At 41.3% G+C, this 26,498-nt stretch overlaps 1 protein-coding gene across 4 annotated transcripts in view; it reads right to left on the bottom strand.

The window, feature by feature from the left end:
• Positions 1-24,992, bottom strand: part of lrch1 (leucine-rich repeats and calponin homology (CH) domain containing 1) — a 99,986-nt gene extending 74,994 nt beyond the window's left edge. The window contains exon 1 of one of the 4 annotated variants that reach the window (XM_063496673.1): positions 24,549-24,984. In XM_063496673.1, the coding sequence (XP_063352743.1) occupies positions 24,549-24,765 (217 nt within the window). In that variant the 5' untranslated portion in view covers positions 24,766-24,984. Of the gene's footprint in view, positions 1-24,548 lie in introns of all 4 variants that reach the window. The other 3 variants (XM_063496674.1, XM_063496671.1, XM_063496672.1) reach the window with 3 other exon arrangements.
• Positions 24,993-26,498: the final 1,506 nt, after the last annotated feature.

Raw genomic sequence — 26,498 nt, forward strand, 5'->3', positions numbered from 1 at the left:
CAGGCTTTACACCACACACACAAATGTGTAGGCAGGCACACACAAACACAACAGACTAGTATAGAGCAACACTTTTAAACCAGATACTTAGTGCGGTGTTAGAACAAAAGGTGTAGAGTTCAAAACTAGAACCAACACATTTGCAGAAAACAACACAGAAAAGGAGAGAGAGATAAAAAGGACAGAAAATGTAATGTGAAAAAACAGAATAATAACGAGGGGAGATGAGTCAGGGATTATACAGCTGAGCAAAAGCTAGAGTGAACACTGAAATAACTCTGTGGTTACTGCTATAACTGTTCACACATGTAAACTTTTACACACAAGACATTTTCACACGGGTTTCTAACAATTTGTGGTGATATGTAGATTCAAACATTTGAGGAAGTTGAATCTTCAGACAGAAATGACATTTCATTTCCCAGTCAACTATCAGTAATAAGGTCACTTCAGTTGTCAAGTGTTTTGTTACTGTCACATACCTCTTAAATTTGACTATACATACCAAAATACAGTTGAATTTTCACATTTTGATGTTGTGTTTAAATAACGTTTAATTAAAGCTGCACTTGGAGGGTTGTTGTGGCTAGAGGCATAAAATATTTTGCACTGAACTCTGAATGAGTGGTTGTTATTCCAAACTTACTTGATGATTTTATCCAATAGCTGAAGAAACCATTTTCCGTTCCATCCCACTTTCTATTTTTGTCAATTAGCAGTATACTGGAGCTGAACAGAGCTCGTAAAGTTCTGTGGAGTTATGTTTAACACAAGTGTAACAGCTGGAATGGACAGCAGCTGTAAGCATTCAGTTAGAACAATAATAATGCTGTGTTTGTTATCGTAAAGTAATAATGGGCCCATGAATTTTCCATGGACACATAACAAAAAAAACAAAACAAAACAAAAAAAAGTACACAAACTTCAGAGAGCAGACTTTAGTGGACTAGACCATGACAGGACTCTGATGTTTAAGACTGGGTTCAGGTTCAGGTTAGAATCAGCTTTACGTTAATTAGAAGGTAGCTATGATGCATGAGGGTAGGGTACGCAGCTAGGAGATGCATGATGTGAATGAGGGTCCTCAAAAAGGGAAGCACTTGGTTTGTAGGGAAGGAAGGGGAAGGGGTTTTTCTTGGCGGTTTTCTCATCACTTGCTGCCTACAAAGGAAACAGCCGGCTCTCAGACGGGTGGAGTAGCTCCAGGATGCTGAAGGTGCCACTGGGCGAAAAACTTGCTGCCTCAGACTGAGTTACTGCTGATGAGGACAATGATGAAAACCAGCTTTGTTATGGTAGCTGCTGCTGCCAACTGCTGCAGCCCTGAAAAGATACTCAGACACCAACCAAAACACCAAGAAACTAATATGCTGATATTTGATAACCACAAACCACCCTTTTGATTTTTGTTCCCACTGACTATTGGACAGTTCGTAAGGAAGACTGCCCTTCCTTATAGGAAGCTAATCATGTGAAAAATGTCTTCTTTCACCAGTAACAGATTTCACCATTTTAGATATTTGGTCAATGTTGGAAGTTGCTACATCCATATACTGTGTATAAAAGATAGATGTAAGAACTATGACATTACTTCAGTTGTCACCATCTAGTTGTGTTGAAACTGGATTTAACACATTCCCACGCCTTAGTTATTTGTCGATCACAGAGAGGCTCATCCTAAACTATAGCTTTAGCCACCTTTTAGAATAAAGTGGAGATTATAAATTCAGTAGGACTCAAAATGTGAACCTCTAACCAGCCTGTGTCCTGGTGGATACCAACAGTTCAGTTCATTTAGGCTAATAAGGCTAATGCAGTGTCTGTGGTGGTGTGTGTTCAGGTCGTAACAAATTCCAGAGTGGTTCAATTATGGTTTGAAGGTGATCCGAATACAATCAGACCCCAACTACCAGGTGTACATTGCAAGTTTAAGCGAAACTCCTTCTGGTAGCCACGTATCCTTTGCATTCTGGGATGCAACAGGACAAGTTAGCGAGTAAATGAAATGAACGTAATATTCTCCAGTGGTCCAGAACACAGCACCAAACCACGGGAAAAAGCTACAAGTTTACAAATTCATCAACTGAATTGGACCAAAGTAAACAAACTATAGATATGAAAACACTAAGTTATAGCTAGCAGCAATGTGGTGACCAGAGACCACAGATAGTGACTAGATAGTACAGCAACTTCCCTGACATATTAGCGATGACAAAAAATAGCCACTGAGAAGTTAACCTTTTTTCAGCTTCAAAGCAACTGAATCAAAGTTGAGAGTTCACAATGCTGCTGATTGACATGAGACATAGCAAATACATCAGAGGGTTATCTAAGCAAGCAGAACCTAGAATGTGAACAAGCAACCACCCATCCATGACAAAGCCACACGCACGCAAAGAGCAAGTTTCTTCCTGTGTTGATGGCCCTTAAGGAAGCAATCTTAGCAATTCTTCATCTGCAACCCTGAAGCTAATAGAGTTACTGCTACTGACGATCCCTCCCCTGCCTTTGCTTGACTCTTGAAATATCTGATGATGATTCTTACCAAAACTTTGAAGTTAAAAAAAAAATATTCAGGAGTCCCTTGGGAAAACAGAAAAAAAAAAAACAGAAACCACATACTAAGAATGCGGTACAGGAAGCAGAAAAGAAGAAATGAAGAAACAAATAAAGACAGACAAGAATGAAGCACAGGAAATAGTAAAGTGGGAGGGAAAGACAAAATAAAAAGTGAATGAAGTGGAATGACAGGAGCCGGGGTTGCCATGACAACAACTTTCTGCATGAATGCAGAGTCATATCTGTGCAAACATGCATGTGTGTGATCCCATACACATCAGCAGCTGCAGTAAGCGTGTGTGCTTGAGTGTGTGTGGTTAATGTGCATCTTGTGGCCAAAAAATGCTTTTGTCTAATCATTTCCAGTTCTAAACATAGATGCAGTGTGTATGTGTGTGTCCTCCCACAGGAATTTAGCATGACCTATTTCTCAACCCATGTCCATCTGCCGCAACCTCGCTCACACACATTCACAAAAACAGCCAGTAGAAAACATCACATTGGTTTTAAAAAGGTCTATTTATGGCAGAAACACACACACACACACACACACACACACACACACACACACACACACACCAGAACATTCCTCTCTCTCAATCATTTGGCCTCAGATTTTATTTTTTTTTTTTTTTTCCATCGGCAAAGATTTCAGCTGATAGCAAAGTGACTCTGGTATTTAAAAATGATCTACAGTAACTTGGCAGTAAACAGTGGTGAGTGACTAAAAATCTAATATACTGGCATGTGGCTCACCGAGTTTGTAATCACACAACAATTTTCTCTTTAATATAAAATAAAATGTTTGAGTATTTTACTGTAATAGCTCGTTTTTAAACTTAATTTTAAATGCAGGATGCATCAAAATATATAAAATCTATTTTTAAAAAAAGGATAACAGTGGTGTACACTGCTTCAGAGTCTGTGACCTTGACAGCTATAATTTGAAACAGTATAAATCTAACTGTAAATGAATACATAACTGTTGGTCAAAGATTTCACAGAAGTAGAATGACCACAGGCCACAATGAGGTTGGAGTTTGGTGCTGCAGGAAACCTGAGGTGGCAAGATGGGGCTGAAGTTACTCTGAAGACAAAGACAGAGATTTGGTGATGCTGCTGATATAAACCAGCGCATTCAAAAATTTCGTCAAATCAGTGAAACTTTTCAGGTTATTCCAACTTGAAACTTGTTTTGACTGCTAGACCACTTCAAAACTGACTTCTTCAGACCTGAGCTGCTGAGTTGTGAATGCACTGCTGAGAATTAATTAAAGCTGTAGATAATAGCAGACTTTCCAACATGATTTATGACAGTTGTTTCGATCTTTGAAACCCTTAAAGCACAGACAGACAATGCTTGGCACCCATATGTGCCTGCATACGTCTAGGTTAAATTTACATTGATGTGCTGTACAGATTGTTAGATTGGATCAGTAGAAGGGAATACATTTCTGAGATTGACCATTTCACTATCAGTCCCCTGTTCTGAATTGCAACCAATCCAATCCATTTCCAAACTTCTCCTGATCTCCTGTTCAGAAAGGTCATTTTCAAGTGACTTACCTATAGCATAAAGTCCAAACAAGATGACGGCTGGATATGTTTATGCATAAGTTCCACAACCACAACTTCATTGACAGTTGTATGGATGAGTGCATGAAGGGGATGTAAGCAGAGCCATAGGATAGTATGCCTATGGCTCATGATGGCCCCACATCATGTGCTGCGGCACACAAAAAAATCAGTTTGTTTGATCTAATATCAGATTTTTGTACCTGTGAACTGAAGGCTCCAGACCACTGTTTGTTCTTTAAACCGTGGCTGTCCCACATATTTCTGACAGTGCCCGCTGGTGACAGTAAACACCTAAAGCAGTCATGTGCTGTGACTTTACAGAAAGGCAAGCAGAGTTGATGCAAGCCCTGCTTGCCTTGCTTGTCCTAAGAAAGTATGTAGACAACAGTCTGCAAATCTGTGTGCCGTCTCTGCATAGAACTGCGACTTTCCACTGCTGCTCATCTAGATAAATGGACTAACCTTACTGGTTCACAGAGTTTCTTTTTTGTCATTTTTCTTTTGTTTTTCACTTCTTTAATGGTGTGCTCAGAATTTGCACTTGTACTTTTACACCCTGCAACACAAATCACGTTCTCGCTGCTAAAATGATATGCATGCAAAAACACTGAAAAAGGAAAGACCGAGCAGAACCTACTGAAACAACAGGATGCAAACTTCCTGTTTGCATCCTTCAACATATTATGGAAGCTGCATTCATCTATGTAAATAGAAATCAAGGAAATAACAGCAATGGCGGTGCCAAAGTCCATAAATATTTCCTATTATGATGCCCAGGAGACAAACATGCAGCACCAAATCAATGGAAGATTCACATATAAAATCATTGTTCCCTGCTGTCACTTCCCACCATTTTAAGAATTAACTGAGAAGTACCCTTAAGGTTACAGTAAAAACAAATCTCCTGAAGAGTAATTTTGGCTTTTCAGCTGGATGCTCCTTAAGGGATTTGCTGACTGAGAGAATGTGTTCACGCATTGAAAAGGAAAAGGAAATGAGAGTTTGTTTGGAGGGTCCATGCCACTCCCCCTCCTGCCTGGTCACCCGTTCCCCTTGCTCCATTTGTCTCTGAATCTCTATGTTTTGTTCTCCAGAACAACCGAAACGACTGTTGCGTAACAGAGCCCAAGCAGTCCAAATGAACATCCACCCACATCAACTCTGAGAACAGTCATGTTCAGCGTGCAAAAGGGCTTACCAGCACATACACACAGGCAAGGGCTTAATTCCTTTTAAGGACAAAGCAGACCTAAAAACAACAATCTGTGTGTTTGTTTTGTTGTGCCATAATTCACTCATGCGACAGTGGGGGACAATGTTTCATCGTCCTGCTGCTTCGTCGCTTGCCCGTCTCGCTTCTCTGCCTATCTGGAAGGAAAAGTAGGACGAGGGGAAAACACCCAAAAACTTCAGTCTGCTGCTTTATCATGTACGAACAAGCACACACACACACACACACACAGACCTAACTTGGAACTTGGGTCCACAGTATTACATAATTAAGTCCTTAGAAAATAATATGACACAGTCCATGTTGTTATGTTGATGGTCGAGCAGTGAAGTGAAATGATTTGTGAATTAGCAACATTTACATGCAAGTCTGACCTTCTGTGTCCACTGTCAGTTCTGTAATATTACAGATTCTATAGCGCACCAAATGGAGTCATTTAAAGTAAGTCTTTTTAACCACTGTGCCCTACTTACTGGGTGATGACACTTCCTGTTTAACTGTTGAGACCAAATTATTACCTTTGGCCTAGTCAGTTATCCTGAGTTCAGAATATATGATACTGTTTGTCTGATATCATCAGTGGCACATTAGTGCAAATAGAGGCCCAATCCTGTGAAAGCACCTACTCATATGCCCTCTATTGATACTGGCACACTTAATATAGCCAAATCAAAGGGGGATGTAAAAACAATGAAAACCAAATAAAAAAAACCTGAAACGTGACACCTCCCCTATTGATCAAATTATTGTTTAGATCGCTACTGGCCTATAATCTCACAATTGGTGCATTCCTAATAAACTCCTGCCGTGTTTTGACCGAGGGACATTGTCCCAACTGCAGCTTAGCATCAAAGAGAAGGAAGGTTTTATGTTACTATGCTCACATTCAGTCATATCTATGTTCACATGTTGACACAAAGCCGAGGCAATATATACACTCCAAGACGCTAGCCTATTTGATCAGTATAATTTGGACTAAGTACAACACCTCTTTTGCACAGTAGGAAAATGTGCAGCCTCTGAGCTTCCATGTGTGTGTGTGTGTGTGTGTGTAGCTGGGGGATCTGTCTGTCTGACCCAGTGACCAGCTGACAATCACAGATTAGTATTTAGATTTAGGGAGTTGGTGTGATTATTTTCAGTGCAGATGGGGGAGTAAAAGTGACAGTCAGTGATGATTACAAATACACTGTATGTGACTCTTTTTTTTTTTTTCTACCAAAACCATTGCTGACATTTCATTGATTTCAAGAAACAAACTGTCCAACAGTTGTCATTCATTGTGTATTATTATTTTTTCCTACCAAAGTTTCTCATTTCAAAGCCAAGATGTGCAGGGAAATTATTTGAATGGAGAACCTTCAGACACAAAAATTTCTATAAATCAAAAATAGGCCCTACACTTAAAAAAATACATAGAACAGAATCAAATAAAAATAACAGATAAACACTGAAAGTCTCGAACAATCAAAAAAAGAGAGGTTTTACTTGTTTTACAAAAAGGGAGGAGAGAGAGATAAAAGCAGAGATTTTACAGTAAAGATGAACTCAGACAGTGTGAGAGATAGCGAGGGAAAAAAAATGTTACCTTTAAAAATAGCAAGAAAAAAGGAACATGGAGGAAGAAGGGGAAGAGAGCTGGCAGGCAGGGACATTAACAGGATTAGTGAGGGGGGGTTTCCTCAAACTGGCAACCCACCAGGCACACTGTCAACACACACACACACTCACACTCACACTCATCATCATCATCATCAAATGCAACAACAAACCCCCCACTACTGACCCACATCTTTCTCTGCTGTCGGCATATCACTAAACTGTGAGGCCAAGTGTGTGTGGCCACTGGCAGGGCTGCAGGGGATGGCATGCTTACAAAACAGCACCCACTCCCACCAAAACCCTGGCACACTGACACACAGACATGATTCCTGGCATTGTAGAAATTCTAGGTTATGAAGCCTTTAAATTCAAAATGCTACAACTGCAGGGAGCGTCCAGGGAGGGGCTCTGTCCCTCACAGAAAACCGATTTCCTTTTAGCATCATTAGCTTAATGATGCCGTTTTCAGCTTTTAAAAAGTGCTGCTTTTAGTTGGCACAGCATGTTAATTCTCCGGGGTACCCTTCATAACTACTCCTTCAGACATTCAAAGCTTTCCTAAATAATTTAATTGCCCAGACACTGACTGGCTGGCATGCCACAAAAAACCCACCACATCGACAATCCTGTGTGTCAAAGTCTGCACAGAAGCGAAAAAATGAAACACTCTCTTAGCAGACATTACAACAACAACACTACTCCTTAAATATCTAGTCAGAAATAAAGTATCATTAATATAACTCCAGCATCCACAAACATCACGAGCGCCTCACCTACTGTAACACTTGGACAGGTGAGAGAGCCAAACAGTTAAGTTTATATCCAAGCAGACTTTACGTTATGTGACCTCATGCTACAAGCTCTTTATCAGTCGGGATGTGGATTTATTTTATTTCACGCGTGTGTGTGTGTGTGTGTGTGTGTGTGTGTGCGCGTGTGTGTTTGAGCATATGTGAACGCTTATTTATGTATGCTGGCATGTGCTTCATGGTGAATTAGGATAAGCCTGAAGCAGAGGGGTATGGAAAGTGTGTGCGCTCATCACAGTGAACTGGTTATTGATATGGATGTGTGCGTATGTGTCTGGATGACAGTATGATGCCAAGAGGATTTAAGTGGGAGATAGAGAGAGGTGTGTGTGTGTTGGTTTTGGGGGTGAATCTGGCCTACATTTGGAGGGATGAGAGAGAGTGTTCCTCTTTATTTATTCAAAGCGTCTGTCAGGACAGACCAAAACTGTACATCTCTGATTTAGAAAGACACAAGGTGGTCTCATTTTGTTTTAAAGCTGGGACGCAATTTCATTTTTTTATTATGCAGTACACATTTTTAAAATTTCACTAAAATTTAATTGGATCACAACAGGTCACACTTCACTGAATCCAACCATCTATTCACTTCTGCTTATCTTTTTCAGGGTCGTGGGGGCGCTGGAGCCTATCCCAACTGTCTTGGGGCGAGAGGCAGGGTACACCCTGGACAGGTCGCCAGTATGTCGCAGGGCTAACACATAGACGGAGACAACCATTTGCGCTGTCATTCACACCTATGGGCAATTTACTGTTTCCAATTAACCCTATCCCCACTAACTGGATGTCTTTTGACTGTGGGAAAAAGCCGGAGTACCCGGGGAGAACCCAGGCAAACACGAGGAGAACATGCAAACTCCAAACAGAAAGACCCCGGCCTGATGGTGTAATTGAACTGAGGATCTTCTTGCTGTGAGGCAACAGTGCAATCCACCGTGCCACCACGCCACTGAATATGTTGTATATTTTTTTATAAACTAGAGTGCTATATGGACTGTGGCACCATATAACAGACTACAAACTGCAGATGGTGTCAGATCTACATGAACAAAAAGCAGAACTGCACTGGTGTCCAAATAATCGTTTGAAACGTATGCTTCATCTCATTTTCTCTCGTATACGCTCTCTGGATGCTTTATACCAGGTTGCACCTTCATAACTGTCTTAATTCTTTGTGCCATGGATTAAACAAGGTGCTAGAAACATTAGTCCTTCCACATTTTGTTCCATATTGACATGACAGTATCACAGTTTCTGCAGATTTGTGAACCGCACATTTTTGAATCTCTCATCTGCTTCAGCGTAGTGTTTTCAGAGATGATCTTCTGCATACCTTGGGTGTAACGAGTGGTCATTTGACTTATTGTTGTTTTCCTATCAGCTTGAACCAGTCTTTCCATTCTTCTTTAACCTCAGGGACAATTAACAGAACAACATTTAACATTTCTAAGAGCATTTTTTGCTCAGAGAACTGCTGCTCACTGGATATTTTTTCTTTTTTCTCTGTAAAGGTTTACTAGTGTAAATCCCAGCAGCTGCACCAGTCATACCACATTCAAAAATCACTTAATTCACCTTTTTCTCCCTTTCTGATGTTCTGTTTGAACTTCAGCAGGTCATCTTGACCATGTCTGCATGTCAAAATGAACTACGTTACCATCTGATTGGCTTGTTAGGTATTTGCATTAACATGGAACTGAACAAGTGTACCTAACAAAGTAGTTCATGCTTGCAGGGCTCGCAAAATCGCTAGCCCGACGTCCCGGGGCTAGCGAATTTTCCAGTCGGGCTACCAAAATCTATCTCAGCCCTGCCCGTCGGGCTATCATAGGAAGGAAAAATATATGTCAATGCTTTTGCATTTTTTCGGAATTGTAGCTGGGTAATTATGTCATTGCGCTTGTTTTTTGCTTTCACTTTGCGATCGCGCGAACTGTGTATAGAGAGCGGCAGTACTGATTGGTGAGTGACGATTAATTGCGCACCAATTCCTCTGACATCGTCTTATCACTCGTTAGCTTACTATTCAAACCTGACAAGTGAAATCTCCCACAGTAAGCTTAAACATGTGAGAGCTTGATTGCGCAGAGAATCGCTGAACGTTATGTGAGTGCGTGTGTAAAAGCAGCAGGGTATATATTTTATTTCTGCTGAGCCAAATAAGACAGGTCAGGGTGAAGAAGTGACAGCCAAAGAAAAGCTTACCACAAAACGGAAAAGTTATGACAAATCAGACTATGAGGGGGGAAAAGGTGCAGCTTTATGGTTTCATGGACAAAAGAATTTCTGTGGCTGGAATATGACAAGCTAAATAACCAGGGGTGCACATAAGAGGTCCGCAGGTGCGCATTCGCTGTCAAAATAAAAGACGCGCACAAGATAAGAAGTTGCAACGCGCGTTTGCGTACATAAGATTTTCTGGAGGACAGACATTTGTTTATAACTCTTAAAGATGTCGAAGAAGCAAGCTCCTTTAAGCAATTACTTTGCTGTTCCTCCACCTCCAAAGAAATGTCAGAAGGAGTCCGAACCGCAAAAGAAGCGCGTATTCTCGGAAAAGCGGTTGCAGGAGGTGAGCTGGCTTCAAAGAAATGATGAACGCACAGAGATGTGGTGCAGAATGTGCCGTGAAAATCCCACTCTAGCGGACAAAAACAGTGCCTTTTATATGTATGCAAACGCGCGTTGCAACTTCTTATCTGGTGCGCGTCTTTTATTTTGACAGCAAATGCGCACATGCGGACCACTTATGTGCACCCCTGTAAATAACATAATGTTCTGCCGGGTGTGTTGTTGGTTTCCCTCGATTTCTGAGTCGACAAGCGCCTTTGTTATTGGGATCAGTAATTTTAAGAAAGACCCCCATTAGAACCCATGAGAAATGCAAGAAATGCATTATTGCTCAGTCTGCAATATCTTTCCCAGAACAAACACCAATTGCAAAGAACATACTAAAAATAAACCTGAAAAATCTGTTTAGAACAGCGTACTATGTTGCAAAGAGTGAACTACCATTGGCAAAATGTAGCAGTCTTTGCAAACTTAAAAAAAATGGCCTAGATCTTGGTTCCACTTATCTCTTACCCGTGACTTCAGTGGAAATTTCAAAATCAGGATCTGACACAGACTGATTCATGTTCTACACAGTTCTTACAAGTTCATAGAAATTTCTGTTCAATTACAACCAAGTATTTGAGTTGATGATCGTAATTTTTATACAATGTTGTAATTTGTGTTTCAACAATTTTTTTGATTAATGTTTTGTTTCCGTTACAATATTATACTTTAATGTATAATATTGTAAAGGAAACGAAACAGGAAACAAAACATCAATCAAAAAATTGCTCTCTTTTTTATTCGGGCTACTTAAATTTATTTTGGGCTACCACAAACTGAAGAGTCCCTGCCCGAAGGGCTACCAGGGATTTTGAAATTTTGCGAGCCCTGGCGTGTATCTTTCTTCTTCTTCTTTTGTCCCTGGTTGACGGTTGGCAGGGGGTGCCGTAGGGTTTCCATACTGGTCAACTATGCACTTCCAGGCCTTGCAATCTCTGGCCTTGACCTTTGCTTGCTTGAGGGTTAGACGTCATTGTTTAAGATCGTTTTTAATTTGCTTGATCCAACTCTTCTTGGGCATGCCATGCTTGATTCTCCAGTGGGCGAGGTGATGCTGCAGAGGAAGGCGATATAGCAAGCGACGGCTGCTCATGCGGCAGACGTGGTTAAACCATTGCAATCATCGCTTTTCCATCACCTCTTCCATCAAGGGCTCCTGGTGACATTGACTACGTATTGCGCTGTTGCTGAGACGATAACGGAGGGACATTTGGAGAATCTAACGCAAACACGCAAGACCTCGAGCTTGTTGAGGTCATGGTAGAGGATGACCCAGATCTCGGATCCATAGAGAAGAATGGGCAATACCAGTGTGCGGCACCAGCGGATTTTGGTGATGAAGGTTACGTTTGTCTACTTCCAGAGGCACCATTGGAGGAAGACAAATGCCACCGCCGCTTGACTGATTCTTCATGTGTGTACTGCCCCAGTGCTGTAGGTCCTATTAAACATAGTCAGCGTTTCCAATAATAAGATCAGAGTATGTATAAGTAAATCCTCCAAGCCAAAAGGTCAGACTCAGTGAGAGCAGAAAACATTAAAAAAGACAAAAAATTAATAAATAAATAAGACACCCCCTTAAACTGGTCCAGAGGAGACCATTTAGAATAGGGGCACCAGGCTCATCTGTAACTGTCAGGTTATGTTATTGCTGTTCAATACAAAAAGCTTGCCGTAAGTCAGCTGGATGAGGTGTGATTAGTCAATGTGAAGCTAAAGAAACTAAATACAAAAGAACCAGTTTCTCTTAGCTGACCACTGGTATAAAACCAGAACTGAGCGTATCCCTAAGCATAACAATGACACTATAGCAGAGTGATGATTTAGTGAGCTCACAATAATTAACACACAGGCAGACACAGTTTATACATGTAATCACACGGTGCACTGTGCAGCAGAGAACAGAAGGAAGTGACCTTCAGATTGCAAAAGGCCTGAGGAAGGAAATTTGTTCCCTTCCAAGGTTATCTAGAGAGACCGCTCAGAGGGGCACACTATCGAACAAGAATGCAGGTGGGGACGTCCTGATGCAGACGAGCGGCTCAAATAATTAGGTATTTTCCTTGGACCTTCCCATGTCATGACTGCTGGGGTGGGGGTGTAAGTGTTACTCTAGTACACCACACAGCAAGACAGTGTTTCACCTGCAGCAAATGTGGACCATTAGTGCATTGCACTTCTCTGGAATTTCTTTAGTGGAAGATTTTAAATAAGCAGCAAAAGCTTTAAAAAAATCACTCTGTTTTGCTGTACATGTCTAAATGTTAACATTAACATCTGCAACCGCCATTCATGAATCAGTGAATGGTGGTAGCTAACCCTGCCAAACCTGAGGTAATAAATCCATGTGCTGAAGGAGGAGAAGCAGGTTTACATGAGCTGACTGAGGCTGGTCTTTGGTCTGTCAGTGTGTTTGTATTTTCAGCTCCACAGAGCAGCTTCAGAGACACGTCTGATCCATGCAGCGCGCAGCAGCAGATGACAAACACTGATAGAAGAAAGCCTCAAAAGATCTAATTCAGTCACAGGCACACAAGATGTGACCACACACATGCTGCACTGCCGTAATCGCAAGCACATAGTAGACTACAGGACAAAACCTGAACATGAAAGAAGAAGAGGAAAAAAAATGCTTAAAAAATGATGTAATGTATGACATCAGTGTCAAGCGATGTGTAAAGTGATGATACAGCCTCAAGTCAAATCCTGGCTTACGGGTAAGTGTCAGGTATCAAAAGCAAAAACCTCTTCCTTATATGCTGAGTGATCGAGTGTCCCACAAGTCATGCCCTCCTGATCCTTCCTAATCCTTTCTGTTAGAGCCATAACTAACGGTTACTTAAAATATTTTCCCACCATTAATGAAATAATTGTTTGATCTGTGAAATAATAGCCTGTCACAGACTCCCAGAGTCTTTAGCTTTGACTGGGAAGTTCTGACCTTAATGTTGTAACACAGGAGGGCCTTGATACCAAAGACCACCTTAAAACAGAGGGGCTACAGTGTATCGCATGATTTCAACTAAACAGAGTTCAATGACTTTTGCTTAAGCAGCACTGTAAGTTACTGTCACTGGTGTTCTGAATAATGCAACTGCACATCGAAGACTGTCCTCATATCATCCAGATAACCAGTCTGTCACAGGGCCTTTTAATAACCAATCAATGCTAAATTAAAGAGCAAAGCATTGCTAGTCTCTTCCTCAGAGCGATGATATTAGTGGACACCCAAAGCCGAGGTATCATACACAAAGTGGAAAAAGTATATTTCAATTTCGTTATCAGTAAATGTCCAAAAGGCCACTCACAGGAAGCACAGCACACGTTGGCCACAAAAGGACTGTGTTAGTTTACAGAAGTTAGCATTTAGCTCCAATGATAGCCTCTCAGAGCTGCCAGCAAGTATGTGACCCTCCAGTGTAATGTTAAATTTATGTTTGCTGTGTTTTACTTCACTAGGAGAATAAAAAAAAAATCAGCATTGCATTAAGCAGCCATGAAGTAATAATTATATAAGTCCAGCTGTAGCTGCGGCCATGTGTTACGTCCCTCTGCAGCCCCTAATCATCTCAATGTGTTCAGCTGGTGCTAATTGGCCACACCTAGTCAGGTGTGGATAAAACCATACCTGAGGCAAGCTTTCAGGGAGCTCACTTGTCTTTGCCTGGGTGGTACCAGCTATTTTAGCCAACCTGGTAGTCCATTTTAAGAAAAAACCTCTTCTCACCTACACTCTGGTATTCATCTCCTTTTTTATGTTGCGGCCTCGAGCCGGGTCGTAACACATGCTTTACAGTTGTGGTGAGGGGGTGGGGAGATACTTGGCTTGCTTAACAGGAAAAGCTCCAAGCCACTGCCTCCTGAACACAATGTAGTGGGGAGCAGTTACTTCCCTCCTCTGTGCTGGTGAGAAAACCAGCATCTCCACCCTCATGTCCCCACCTTACAGTATCATTATCACAACTCCACCCATCTTCAGGTTAGCTTTTGCTCCACTGACTAAGAGCAAAGCTAGTGCAAAGACACTTACAGCTCTGCAAAGTCTGCAAGCCTCTGGACATCTTTGTCATTAACTACACTTACAATAATAAAATAAAACACAGGCATACAGTTCACCATTATTATCACTATTAATGAGTAATTAATTGATAATAGTGACATTGCCACGGCTACCACAGTAGACAAACAACTTTGTAAAATAGGTGGAAAAAAAGAGATTGTAAAATTGAGTAACCTAGAACAGTAGGTCCTGGTGACAAACCTGAGAGATAATAAGACATTATGTTTATTCTATTCTTTATCTTATATTACAAAAAAGCTGATGTATCCAGAAGTGATGGGCATCCATCAATTTTCCTATCCACTTCTACATTTGTCTGGAGTATAACATATAATGTTCATAATGGAGTAAGAAATTAGTCACCAGGAACATCCCTAGTTTGGGCAGATGGTAGCTAACTTCAATGTTGGCTTGACCTTATTTTATACAATTCTTTAAGAACTTCGTCTGATATTGCTGTCTTTTGTACAATTACACAGAATTTCTCAGAGATGATGTAATATGTGACATCAGTGTGACAGTTTCAATGTGTAAAAGATGTCACAGCCTGAAGTTGTATCTTTACTCACAGGTAGGTGTCAAGTGTTACGCTCAGTGATCAAGTGTTCCATATGTCATGGCCTCCTCTGATGAGATCCTTCCTAAACCTCTGTTAGTTGTAACTAAGACTAAGACATTATTACTTCATCGCGAATCTTTTTTCTACCATTAATGAAGTTGTTGTTGTTTTTTCATAGAAGTGCTTTTTTCTATGTCTCAATGTTTTTGCCCAGTATTCTCTCTCACAAACACACACACACATATTCAGGCAAGGCATCAAGCCACTGTCTTTCCTTTAACTTAGTAAACACGACAGTGTTTCCCCTCAGAATTAACCTACATTCGTGGTGGTAGTATGGAGGCATGCTAAGATATGTAAGCAGACTCTGTGAGCACAGCGTAGCAGCATGAGGAAAGGCTCAGCACTTGCTGCTGGCTGATGTTAGGCTGATGTTAAACTTTCATGCAGTGGTTCTCCAGATGAGAACAATGACCACAAGACAAGAGACTCAACACAGCTGAATGACACTGAAGACTGGCAGCAGCTGAACTTTCAGAGTAAGAGAAGGGAAGGTTGCAGTAGCTAATGGATCACATCACCATTTTGGATGAATGATTAAAAAAAAAACTTGATAAATATTCTGAGCAGCTGTCAATATATCTGAGCGTGGGAAACGCTGTAAAAAAAAAACTATTTTTGTAAAAGGCAAAAAATAGTTGCACAGACGTTTTAGACTATTTAAGTTTCCAAAAATCTTGCCCATCCATGCGCTGATCCAAGCTGACAGAACCTGGATTCGGTCCTGTTAGATTGCACTTTCCATCTCAGTCCACTGAGCTCTTTTCTGATGTCCCTGAGTTCCTCACTCTCTCCGACTGGCGTCTCTGTAGCTCTTCATCCCTCAGAGAGAAAACCATTAAATGCTCCATTAAGTGCTTCTTTAACTGCCTCATTCTATATGCATGAGCCGCTGGTCCTCCCTCTTAGAGTCCTCTGAGAACAAATCAATAGGAGGCGGCTGAAGGTGAAGCTCACAGTGAGGGGTAATGTTAAGGCATCTAATCATGAGGAAGGAAAGCATGCACTTCTGTCTTTTGGTTCCCTAAATTGTTAAAATTTGTTAATTAAAATGGTGCTTTTTGACACTTTCAAAAGACCACTCTGCTGTGGTTACTCTGTCCTCCAAATATAAAAGTGTTTGCGGATCTGAGGGTGTGTGTTTCCGTCACAGCTGTCACTACGTTCAGGTGTGGCGCGAACACTGAGCAGACAGTGCCTCCTCTAACCCAACATCCCAACACATTCCTGGAAATCCAACGCTTCCTGAAAGGGAAGGAACAGCACTGAGGTATAGGAAGTGAGGGTGGTAATGTCATGGGGGATAAATCATGCCTCATGCACACATTATGCATCCATCTACACACATTAAACACACACACAGACACAGACACACACACACAGCTGCATCCTTCAAACCTTTATTGCACTCTTTCTGTATCGTTAATGACTTCTATAATATTGTAAACCACTATCGGGCCAACATGGCAGCTTGTTGGTCTATTGACTGGTAAAATATTGCATAGTCATCTCAATAAGCAAGTTGCCCACAAATTATACAAGGACCCCACATCATTGTTTACAGTTTCTATGAGAAAAAGAAAAAAATATTCTTTTCTTCAGAAAAAAGAAAAATCACCATGAGAGTAAACTGCGGGAAGAGCGATCGAGTAAACCTGTCCTCCCTGTGACAATGGCAAATGGTTCACTTTGGTCAGGTCGGAGGGCCCTTTAGAGTTTTGCTTACAGACCTAGGGTCAGGACCCGTTCTGCGTTAAATCTGGTATTTGGTGAAATAAATAGACCTGACTATAAGTACAAGTCGTGTTGACAGATTTCTTCAACAAATATGGAAAACATACTTAAATTGGAAAGAAAAAAAAACTCCCTGTAAATAATTTCAGCATCTAAGACCTCTGCAAACCCTAGACTGCTGTTTTACTGTATTCATCTTCTTTTCCCCCAATCACTCTGCATCTGCTCCTATCCCAGCTGACATTATAGCGAATACACCCTGAACATCACCAGTCCAGTGACAGCGCTTCTCATGCAGCAGTTTTAGGATAGAAAATACAATCGTGGCTTACAATCGTTTGGGCAGCTGCACCACTACAAAAACTACAAACCTCTCAAATTCCTCCTCAAAGAAAAGTCTGAAGTAAAGAAACAGAGCATCTATTAGTAGAAATAAATAAACTGCATTCATATAGCCACAGAAAACAAGCATTTATTAACTGTGTATCGTGCAGCTAATTTTCCAAAAGCATCCTGCTGCAAATAGTGAATGTCCCAACTAAAATTTGATCTACATAATTTAAAGGTATGATTTCAGTTCGGTTGGCTATTAAACAAAAAATGAACAAAAAAAAAAAAAAAAACTCTTATCATTATTATTATTATTATTATTATTATTATTAGTGTAGTCACTTTTGATTGGTAGCTTGGTCTGTGCTCTGGGACTTCCTCCACCTTTCATGTACACACTTGGAATGAAACCACAGTGCAATGAAAAATGCTGAGACATGGCAATCCAACCTGCTGATGGTTAGAGAATGTCTCACTCCGGTAGGGTTGATGGGTCAACAAAAAAACTGCCTATTAACAGAATAAATCGCAGATATACTGATGAACATGCTTATATGTGCAAATGCATTTAAGTACAAGTGGAGAAATATTTGAACTTTTTAACTGCATATAAAAATTTGCACAGTACACCTGACAAACGCAGGGAGGTTGTTGCTGTCACTTTACACACATATTGTAAAGCTCTTTGTGTGCGTGTCTGTGTGTTCGTGTCTGTCCACTAAAAAAAACTGCCAAACACTGCAGAAATGCGTATTGTCTAGAGCTGGGTATGTGGTGGGAAGCACATGCTCACACACATAAAACCCACAGCAGACAGACAGAGCATTAATACCAAAAAGCTCATCAGTGTGTTCACTGTAGGACAGTAACACAACCACACAGCAGCACAAAGACAGCGACAGTGTTTTTCTGCATCTATGTAGTAATATGAGGAGAAGATGATTAATTGATGAAGAAATTAACTGAATAATTCATAGCCCCATCATACATTGTACACCTCTGATTCAAGCCTTCCAGATATAAACATGTTTGTATATTAGTGATACATTTATTACAAAATGAGCGCTCCATGGCCGAGGACCATTTAGACACCGGTGTTGAAGGAATACCACCAGGTCCCTTTTTCAGTGAGGTACAGGGCTTATGAGTAAGTCAACATTTTTTAGACTTAACCGTGGAGCTGGATCCTGCTGAACCTTTGCTGATTGTTTCCTCCATGCCATGTTAGCTCTCGGGCTAGATATCAGTGCACGGCTGCTGACAAGTAGAGCAGCCAACAAAGAACATGAAACTGAATTGAACTGATCACCTTATACATTAGCCCGTCACTAGTGGACTAATTATCTTTACTGTCACTAGAAGGTACCAGACGTACAACTCGGTGAATCTAAGTGTTAATATTTTAATTGATTGCCAAGGTCATTAAATTGTCACATGTTATGTGGCCGTGGTCATCTGCCACCAGATGACGCTGCAGCTACGATACTGTTGTAGAAAACCGTCATAACTTTGTTATATTAGGCCTGAAATTTTAGTTAAGCCTAGTATTATTATTAGTTATTGTGAAGGCAAAAGAATGAGATCATGGATCTTTTGTGGGAATGCATGCTGGAGATCATTATGTCATGCTAACTGAGTTAGAATAGCTGGATGTGTTAAAAAGGAGGGTGATGTTTGAAATCATTGTTCTTCCTGTTAACCATGGTTATCTGCAAGGAAACACATGCAGCTATCATCGCGGTGCATAAATAGGGCTTCACAGGCAAGGATGTTGTTGCTACTAAGAGTGCACGTAAATCTACCATTATCGGATCATCAAGAACTTCAGGGGAAAAGATTCAGTTGTTGTGAAGAAGGCTTCAGGGCGCCCAAGAAAGTCGAGAAGCACCAGGACTGTCTCCTAAAGATGATTCAACTGCAGGATCTGAGTGCCACCAGTGCGGAGCTTGCTCAGGAATGGCAGCAGGCAGGTGTGAGTGCATCTGCATGCACAGTGAGGCGAAGACTTTTGGAAGATGGCCTGCTGTCAAGAAGAGCAGCAAAGAAGCCACTTCTCTTCAAAAAACAAACAAAAAAAACCCCATCAGGGACAGACTGATATTCTGTAAAAAAGTACAGTGAGTGGACTGCTGAGGACAGGGGTAAAGTCATTTTTTCTGATAAAGCCCCATTCCGATTGTTTGGAGCTTCTGGAAAGAGGAATGTCTGGGGGAAAAAACGTGAGTGCTACCATCAGCCCTGTCTCATGCCAACAGTAAAGCATCCTGAGACTATTCATGTGTGGGGCCGCTTCTCATCCAAGGGAGTGGGCTCGCTCACAATTTTGCCAAAGAACACAGCTATGAATAAAGAATGGTACCAAAACATCCTCCGACAGCAACTTCTTCCAACCATCCAAGAACAGTTTGGTAAGGAACAATGGTTCAGCACGATGGAGCACCGTGCCATAAGGCCAAAGTGATAACTAAGTAGCTCAGGAAAAAAAACATTGAAATTTTGGGTCCATAGCCAGGAAACTCCCCAGACCTTAATCCAATTGAGAACTTGTGGCCAATCCTCAAGAGGCGGGTGGACAAACAAAAACCCACTAATTCTGACAAGCTCCAAACATTGATTATGAAAGAATGGGTTGCCATCAGTCAAGATTTGGCCCAGAAGTTGATTGACAGTATCTCAGGGCCAACTGCAGACTTCTTGAAAAAGAAGGGCCAACACTGCAAATATTGACTCTTCACATAAACAGACTTTGTGAAAACTAATATTCGTGTCATTCTCACAACTGTACAGTGGTGATCAGAAAGAATCAGTTTTATTACTGAAAAAATCATCTCCCTACTCTCTTCCTCTTTCCTGGAATCATCTTTAAACAAAACTCCCCTTCAAGTTCTCAGACTTTTCCCAAACACTTTCACCCTGAGTGCTAGAACTTTTATATATAGCAGTTGTATCAGGAATGGTACAAAAGAGGATTTGTAAACGCATAAAATGAAAGCAAAATCAGTTACGTGTTATTGCTGTGGATGATTGCGATTTAAAAAATAAATAAATAAAATCTGCGGTTAAAATTTTGTCATTCCTCAGAACTAAACATTATGTCATTCTGTTTATCTTTCAACTGTCTGGCAGTTAAGGGATGTTTAACACCCCAAACACACACACACACACACGGTTTGGTAGTTGCTGTTGATCCCACCACATTTGAAAGCAGACTGACTGGTTGGTTTGGTTTGAAAATCACCTTACTTCACCTTTCACTTCCTGGACACAAGTGATATCATCTACCCTAAAATAAATACCTGCAACCACACATATACAGCCCCTCCCTGAGCGTGTCATATTAATAAATCTTATCTCACGTTCAATTAGACATACCACATTCTACCCTGTTAACAATCAACATCAGCCTCTGATCGTTCTCAGTTTCAGTCCCTCTTCCTTGATCACTACAAGCTGAGACTTGCGCGGCTGCTGATATGAAACTAGGAGGAAGCACAGTGTGAGTCCTTGCACTTTGTCGACTCTGACACACTGCTTCTGTGTGCACTTTAGCTGATTTATATAAATACGTGTGTGCATGTGTGCATTTAAAGACGAGTGCTTCCACAGCACGCTCGTCTGTCACAGTGACTTACTTTGTTCTGTCTCATCTCATTTCTTTTCATGGGAGCTGATCACAGTTGCTGTGTGATCAGAGACACCTCCATCTTCACTACAGAAAACTCAACACGCCACTGTTTACTACTGTCACACCAGCATGTCGGTCATATTCACTCCAAAATGTCTACAGCAGGATTTTTAAGCTTCTTCGGTTCTTTTTCCCAGTGCCAGAGATACTTTGATACACTGATACGCTGACATGCAACCAAATGTTGAAAATGACAATTTATCATTTTTTATCCCTTTATCCCATGATCTTCGAGTATTGAGCCAGAATTTGCAGGAGGTACCAGTCAGTAGGGCCAATATTGGCTGATACAGATATTTTGAACCCACGTATCTTAATGCATGAAGCCCGTGACGCTGATAATCCTCATGGCTGAAAGGCATATGTTTGGACTTTTAAGTTTTACAGCTTTTATGTATTGTATAATGAGCACCAGGACTTTTTCTCTTATTTTACATGTTTTGTTTCTTACAATTTAAAGCCAGAGAGTTGTGACAGTTCTTTCATTTCCTACAGCAGCATTTCCTTATTGTGCAGAAAAAAACTGATATGTCCTGATGAGACTGGCCTTCTTTTTCCTCATATAAAGATATCTCAAGGATTAAATATGTAGTTCAAATTTTTTACACCGAAAGAAAGACTGTTTCTCATTTGGCCTATTTGCCAAATATTTGCTGTGACAACTCAACAAACTATTAAATAAACACTTATGACCTAACTATGTACATGAAATCATTAATCTCATTAATCTGACACCTCCTTCTGTTTCCTGAAGTGGTTAGGATAATGCACCTTAAAAGCTATTTTCGGCTAATCCCTCATTCATAGAGAGCCATCGCAGCAGGTAACGCTGCATGTTTGTTTTGGCAGACTTTCACACCAGATGTCCTTCCTGACACAACCCCAATGGGATTTCTGTCTCCTCCAGGATGGATGTGTAAGCCACTACATCAGGATGATGCACCTTGAGACCGTCATGGTAAGAAAGCATTAAATAAACTGCCATCAAATTAAAGAGAAAAAATAAACAAAGTGTTAGCAGTGTTAGGAGTGTTAGGAGTAAGAAGTTTTGCTACCACGTGCTGCCAGAACAGATTCAATGGCCCTTGACAGCAATTCTATAAATCTCTGGAACAACATTTTTCTACAACATCTTGTCACTTTAAAGGAAAATGCCTTCAGGGTCCTGACACATATTACACAAACATCTACAGCTTGCAAACTGTTAGGGCCCAGTTTTACCTGCTTTCAGCTTTATCTGCTTTCTTTTTTTCTCTTGACTGACTCTTAGGGGTAATAGGCAGGACAAGCACCCTCTTAGATTTATAAGAAGGATTCTCTAAAGGTCATTTGGTATGTAAGTGACACAAAACATCCCAGATCACAAAGTCTTGTCCATAACCAGGAATCCCTAATACATACTGCAGGAACGCTGTTAAACTGTAGCACACAATCTTCACACTCTCATTTTACTGCCATCACTTCTATCGCTTGACTTCATACTGCTGCTGCGGTGTGCGTGTGTGTGCATGCGTGCGTGGGTGGGTGGGTGTATGGTTCTGTAAACGTGAGCTCCACAGCAGTTACGTAATCCACATTTCTTTTTTAGTGTACATAAACAAAGTTAGAGACCGAAGTGCAGCAAAGTAACGTCACTTGTCTTCACTGTAGCACAGCCGACCCATTTATTCACTTACTCTGAAGAGCAAAGACAGCCACAACTTAGTTTTTGTTGCCAACGGCATTAGCAGACAACATTTAGAGCACGTGTCTAACCCAGTGTTTCTACTACTTTTAAAAGCTGAAAGATAAAATGCCTGCACAGTACAGCAAATCAGCTTAACCAGCATGCCCCCAAATCTATCCTTATGAATCCACATGATGTCAGAGCAAACACTGAAAACTATTATGTGGATCAGGGCAGTAGGTCAGTGATGAAAACTTGACTGCTTGATAACCACAGAGACCTGCACCCTATATCCTATACTCCGTTTGACCTGGTATGTAAAAATAAGAAAATGCCAACCATAAACCCCAGTATGGATAAAGGTAGTCCTGCTTCTGGCCATACTTATTAAGACTCACAATATACACCAAGATCATAGACTGTATTTAGAAGATGGATGCAGCCACCATGACATCAGCCATTGGTTTAGGACCCCACACTGAAAGCTCAATGTTAGCATTTTGGCTGCTGCCATGTTATTTATTTATTTTTAAGTCATAAGTGATCACATATGAACAAGACAGTGGAGCGTTACTTCATAAGCTGACTGCTTCTATAGCCTGTACACGTATATTGCAAAGATACGGACCACTGCTAGTTAGTTCTACATAACATATTAAAGCCACACTATAATTTTATTCGCAAACACTAAGGCACAAACTTCTGAAAAGCCTGTTCCACTTAGCAAGTCATATTATTGTCCTTTAATGCAGCCACAGAGCCAAATTTAAGCCTTACCAGCACCCAGACAGGAAGCTATTAAATATATGTACGTATGTTGTACAATAGTTCATTAAAATGGTACTCGACTCCTTTACTCTCTGACCAGAGTAAACACTTTCCTGATGAGTTTATGGGCTTGGTTGTTGATATTGGATCATACTGAATAAAGTTCAAGTTTAAATCCAAATTATTATCATTTTTAGAGTCATAAAGCAGGATTATTTAGGGTATGCTAATTAGCTAGTTATTTATGAATCACAAGGCATCACCCTAGGTGTATGCAGAGTTCTTTCACAGTCAGCTCCACCCCTTTGTCCTTGTCTAGTATCAAAACATGACAACAATAACAAAAAACTCCGCTCAGGACTTCATAATCGGTCTTCAGTAAGCAACGGATGGTTCCATGGTGGCTACATCCATCTTTTACATACAGTCTATGACATGAATAGGTAACTAGTCTATTAGAGCGCAAACACATTTAAACTTTTAAACTCATGACTCCTATGTCAAGCCTTCTTTGTAACAAAGAACCCTCATATAAAACAACATCTGCTTTTCTTAAAGACCCTTTCCTTCAGCTTTTACAGCGCAAAAATACATCTTTTTTTTTTTTATTGGTTACCTTTATGTTAGAAAACTTTACACACATAACAACCTTTTGTGTTCTGGTAATTAACGTGATAGCAGATGGGGTTGGAAAGAAAATAGCTATGTTGTGCCTAAAACAGCACAGACTGAGTGTGTCGGGGTTCAGCCAACTCTCCATGCCTGTTTACATCTTGTAATGGATTAAAAGGAAGTAGTGGGGATTTCCACTGAACAGTCGGATCAGTGATAAATGCTCCAGTGCCCACTTTCACTATAGCCCTCCATAAACACAGGGCTTCAGTCATTTGGAAACTTGAAACTTTTCCTATGACTGTTCTCTCAATAATGAACAAATCTCAGGTCACAATGAGGCCAGTCAGGAGGCTAAACACGACTCTGTGGAGGGGTTAAAGTCAACTGTGCATCCGGTTCAGGTGAAGCCAAAGTTCCAACTTGCAAACACCACCAGGGCTGAGGGCTCGGCACACCACCCGTGCAGCTTCGTGAGCAAACGCTCAGTTAGTAATCGTGTATAACGGAAATGCCAATGTTGTAAATAACGTCCAGCGGTTACTTAAAGGAGTCTCCACGCCGCCGTGACGCGTTTATAGCGGGCAGCAGTTACCGCCCAGCACCGGTGTGCCCCCCTTCTTAAAAGCTAACCGGGATGGGCTGTTGGGGGAGTGCAATACACCAAAGAACAACCTACCTGCTTCCACCGTGTCCGACAGGTCGTGGTTGGCTGCTGTCCGGGGAAACTCCTTCAGTTTTCGGCAGCTGAGGTTGAGGACGCCGCTGGCCGCCGCCTCCTCCAGCGCCCGCTCCAAGCCCCGGTTGGGAGGCAGGTTGGCGCTGCCGATGTGAGCCTGGACTAACGGAGAAGAACCCAGAGGGGGGCGAGCCGACTCCGGTCCCAACGTCGCCATAATTTTCCGCCTCTCCGCTGCGCGTGTCCGTGTATCGGTTATGTCCGAGAGAGCGCGCGGGGTTGGCTACGTTCAGGTACACAGCGGGACACTGACTTCACAGACGTCCGTGGCCGTGCCGCGCGTTCTGAGTTCGTGATTGTCGCCGCCGCGTCTGCCTGGAGGTCTGCGCGTGTCGTCAAGCGTCTCAGTTGGACGGTGCGACATCCGGGGAACAAATTTCAAAATTGTACACCGACCAGGCCAACGTTACCGTGGAATGAAATAATAAATACGAAGCCGTTTCGGGTATAATTTAGATATTCATTTTTTTTTTATTTCAAATTAAATATTTCAGACACAAATGTAAAGGTCTTACCATTGAAATGTGGTTATAAATCCAGATACGAGGGGGAATTAATAAAACATGATTGCAAATGTATAAGTAAAGCACTTGTGTAAGTGGTTATGTGGCCTCAACTCTGTTCTTATAATCTATTATATAAAGATGACTGACGATATTCTACTGCGCTACGATTTTTATTTTGAAAACAGTGTTTCCGGTCTCACGCTGCATCTTCTTTTTGACTCAGCGCAGCTGAGTGCGGCTGCGCACTAGCTTTTGCCGCCCGTGAAAGGCAGTGAAAATGAAAGTGGGGCTGAAATTTAATGAACAGTGACCTCTGCTGGACAAAAGCGACAAACAACACATTTCCCGCACTGAAGCTTTCTCACAGAGTTTAATCTCACTGGTGTTATAGTTAGTTATCTCAGAAATTTTCATTTTGCTTTAAAACACAAGGTCGAAAGACTAAAGGGCTGGGTGTCCTATTTTGCAGTTAGGCCTGTGCTTAAGTTATGGTGGTTTCCTTTTGACTAAAGTGGCTGCTGAGACCAAGATATCCAGGTCACACCAATTACCCTTTAGCAAGGATATAAGAATAAGTAACTACTAACAATGCAGTGAAAAGTGTATAGAAGATTGTAACTACAGTTCTCTTGTAGTGTAAGTTCTCTCTGTGTAAGTTTTAGATTTAACAATTGGGACAAACCTTCACAATTTTTTCTTCATTTTTAATGTCATATTTACACTATCTGCAACACCACTGCTGCAGTTTGTGAGCAGTAATGTCACCAGTTCCAAATTAACAATAAATGAACCATAAATATACATTTAATCAAATTTTATTGTTTGAGATTAAAGCACGGGAAAGCAGCTCTATGAGAGGAGAGAAACTGATTTGTGCTGCAGGCCAAAAACCCTTATTTACAACCATCCTGTGTACATGAAGCTCGTGTGTGTGTGTGTGTGTGTGTGTGTGTGTGTGTGTGTGTGTGTGTGTGTGTGTGTGTCACGCAGTGGAAAATTGTGTTTTGTATATTTTGTTTAGGACTGCACTGTGTTGGTGCACAGTGTCAATTTTAGTTGCATGATCTTATTGTAATAATTTTTATTGCATGATTTTATTCCATATTTATACTGTGTGTTTTGTGTTTTTGTATAGTATTCTTTTTTTATTCCACTGTGGATTGGACAGATAATTGCTTGCACCTGTGAGGTGGGGGCGTGCCCCCGAAGTGGCCTATTGGCCGCCAAACGGACTTAAGGGAGATGGTGAGCGCAAAGACGAGAGGAGAGACACACGAACAGCGAAGAGCAGGAAACCGAACGTGTGGTGCAGACGAGCACATGTAGCACCGGCTTGCCTGTGAGGCGTCGCGAGACTTCCGGCGATCCAGTTCCGACGGACAGA

This window comes from Pelmatolapia mariae, linkage group LG16_19 (genome assembly GCF_036321145.2).
Source record: "Pelmatolapia mariae isolate MD_Pm_ZW linkage group LG16_19, Pm_UMD_F_2, whole genome shotgun sequence".
Lineage (NCBI taxonomy): Eukaryota > Metazoa > Chordata > Actinopteri > Cichliformes > Cichlidae > Pelmatolapia > Pelmatolapia mariae.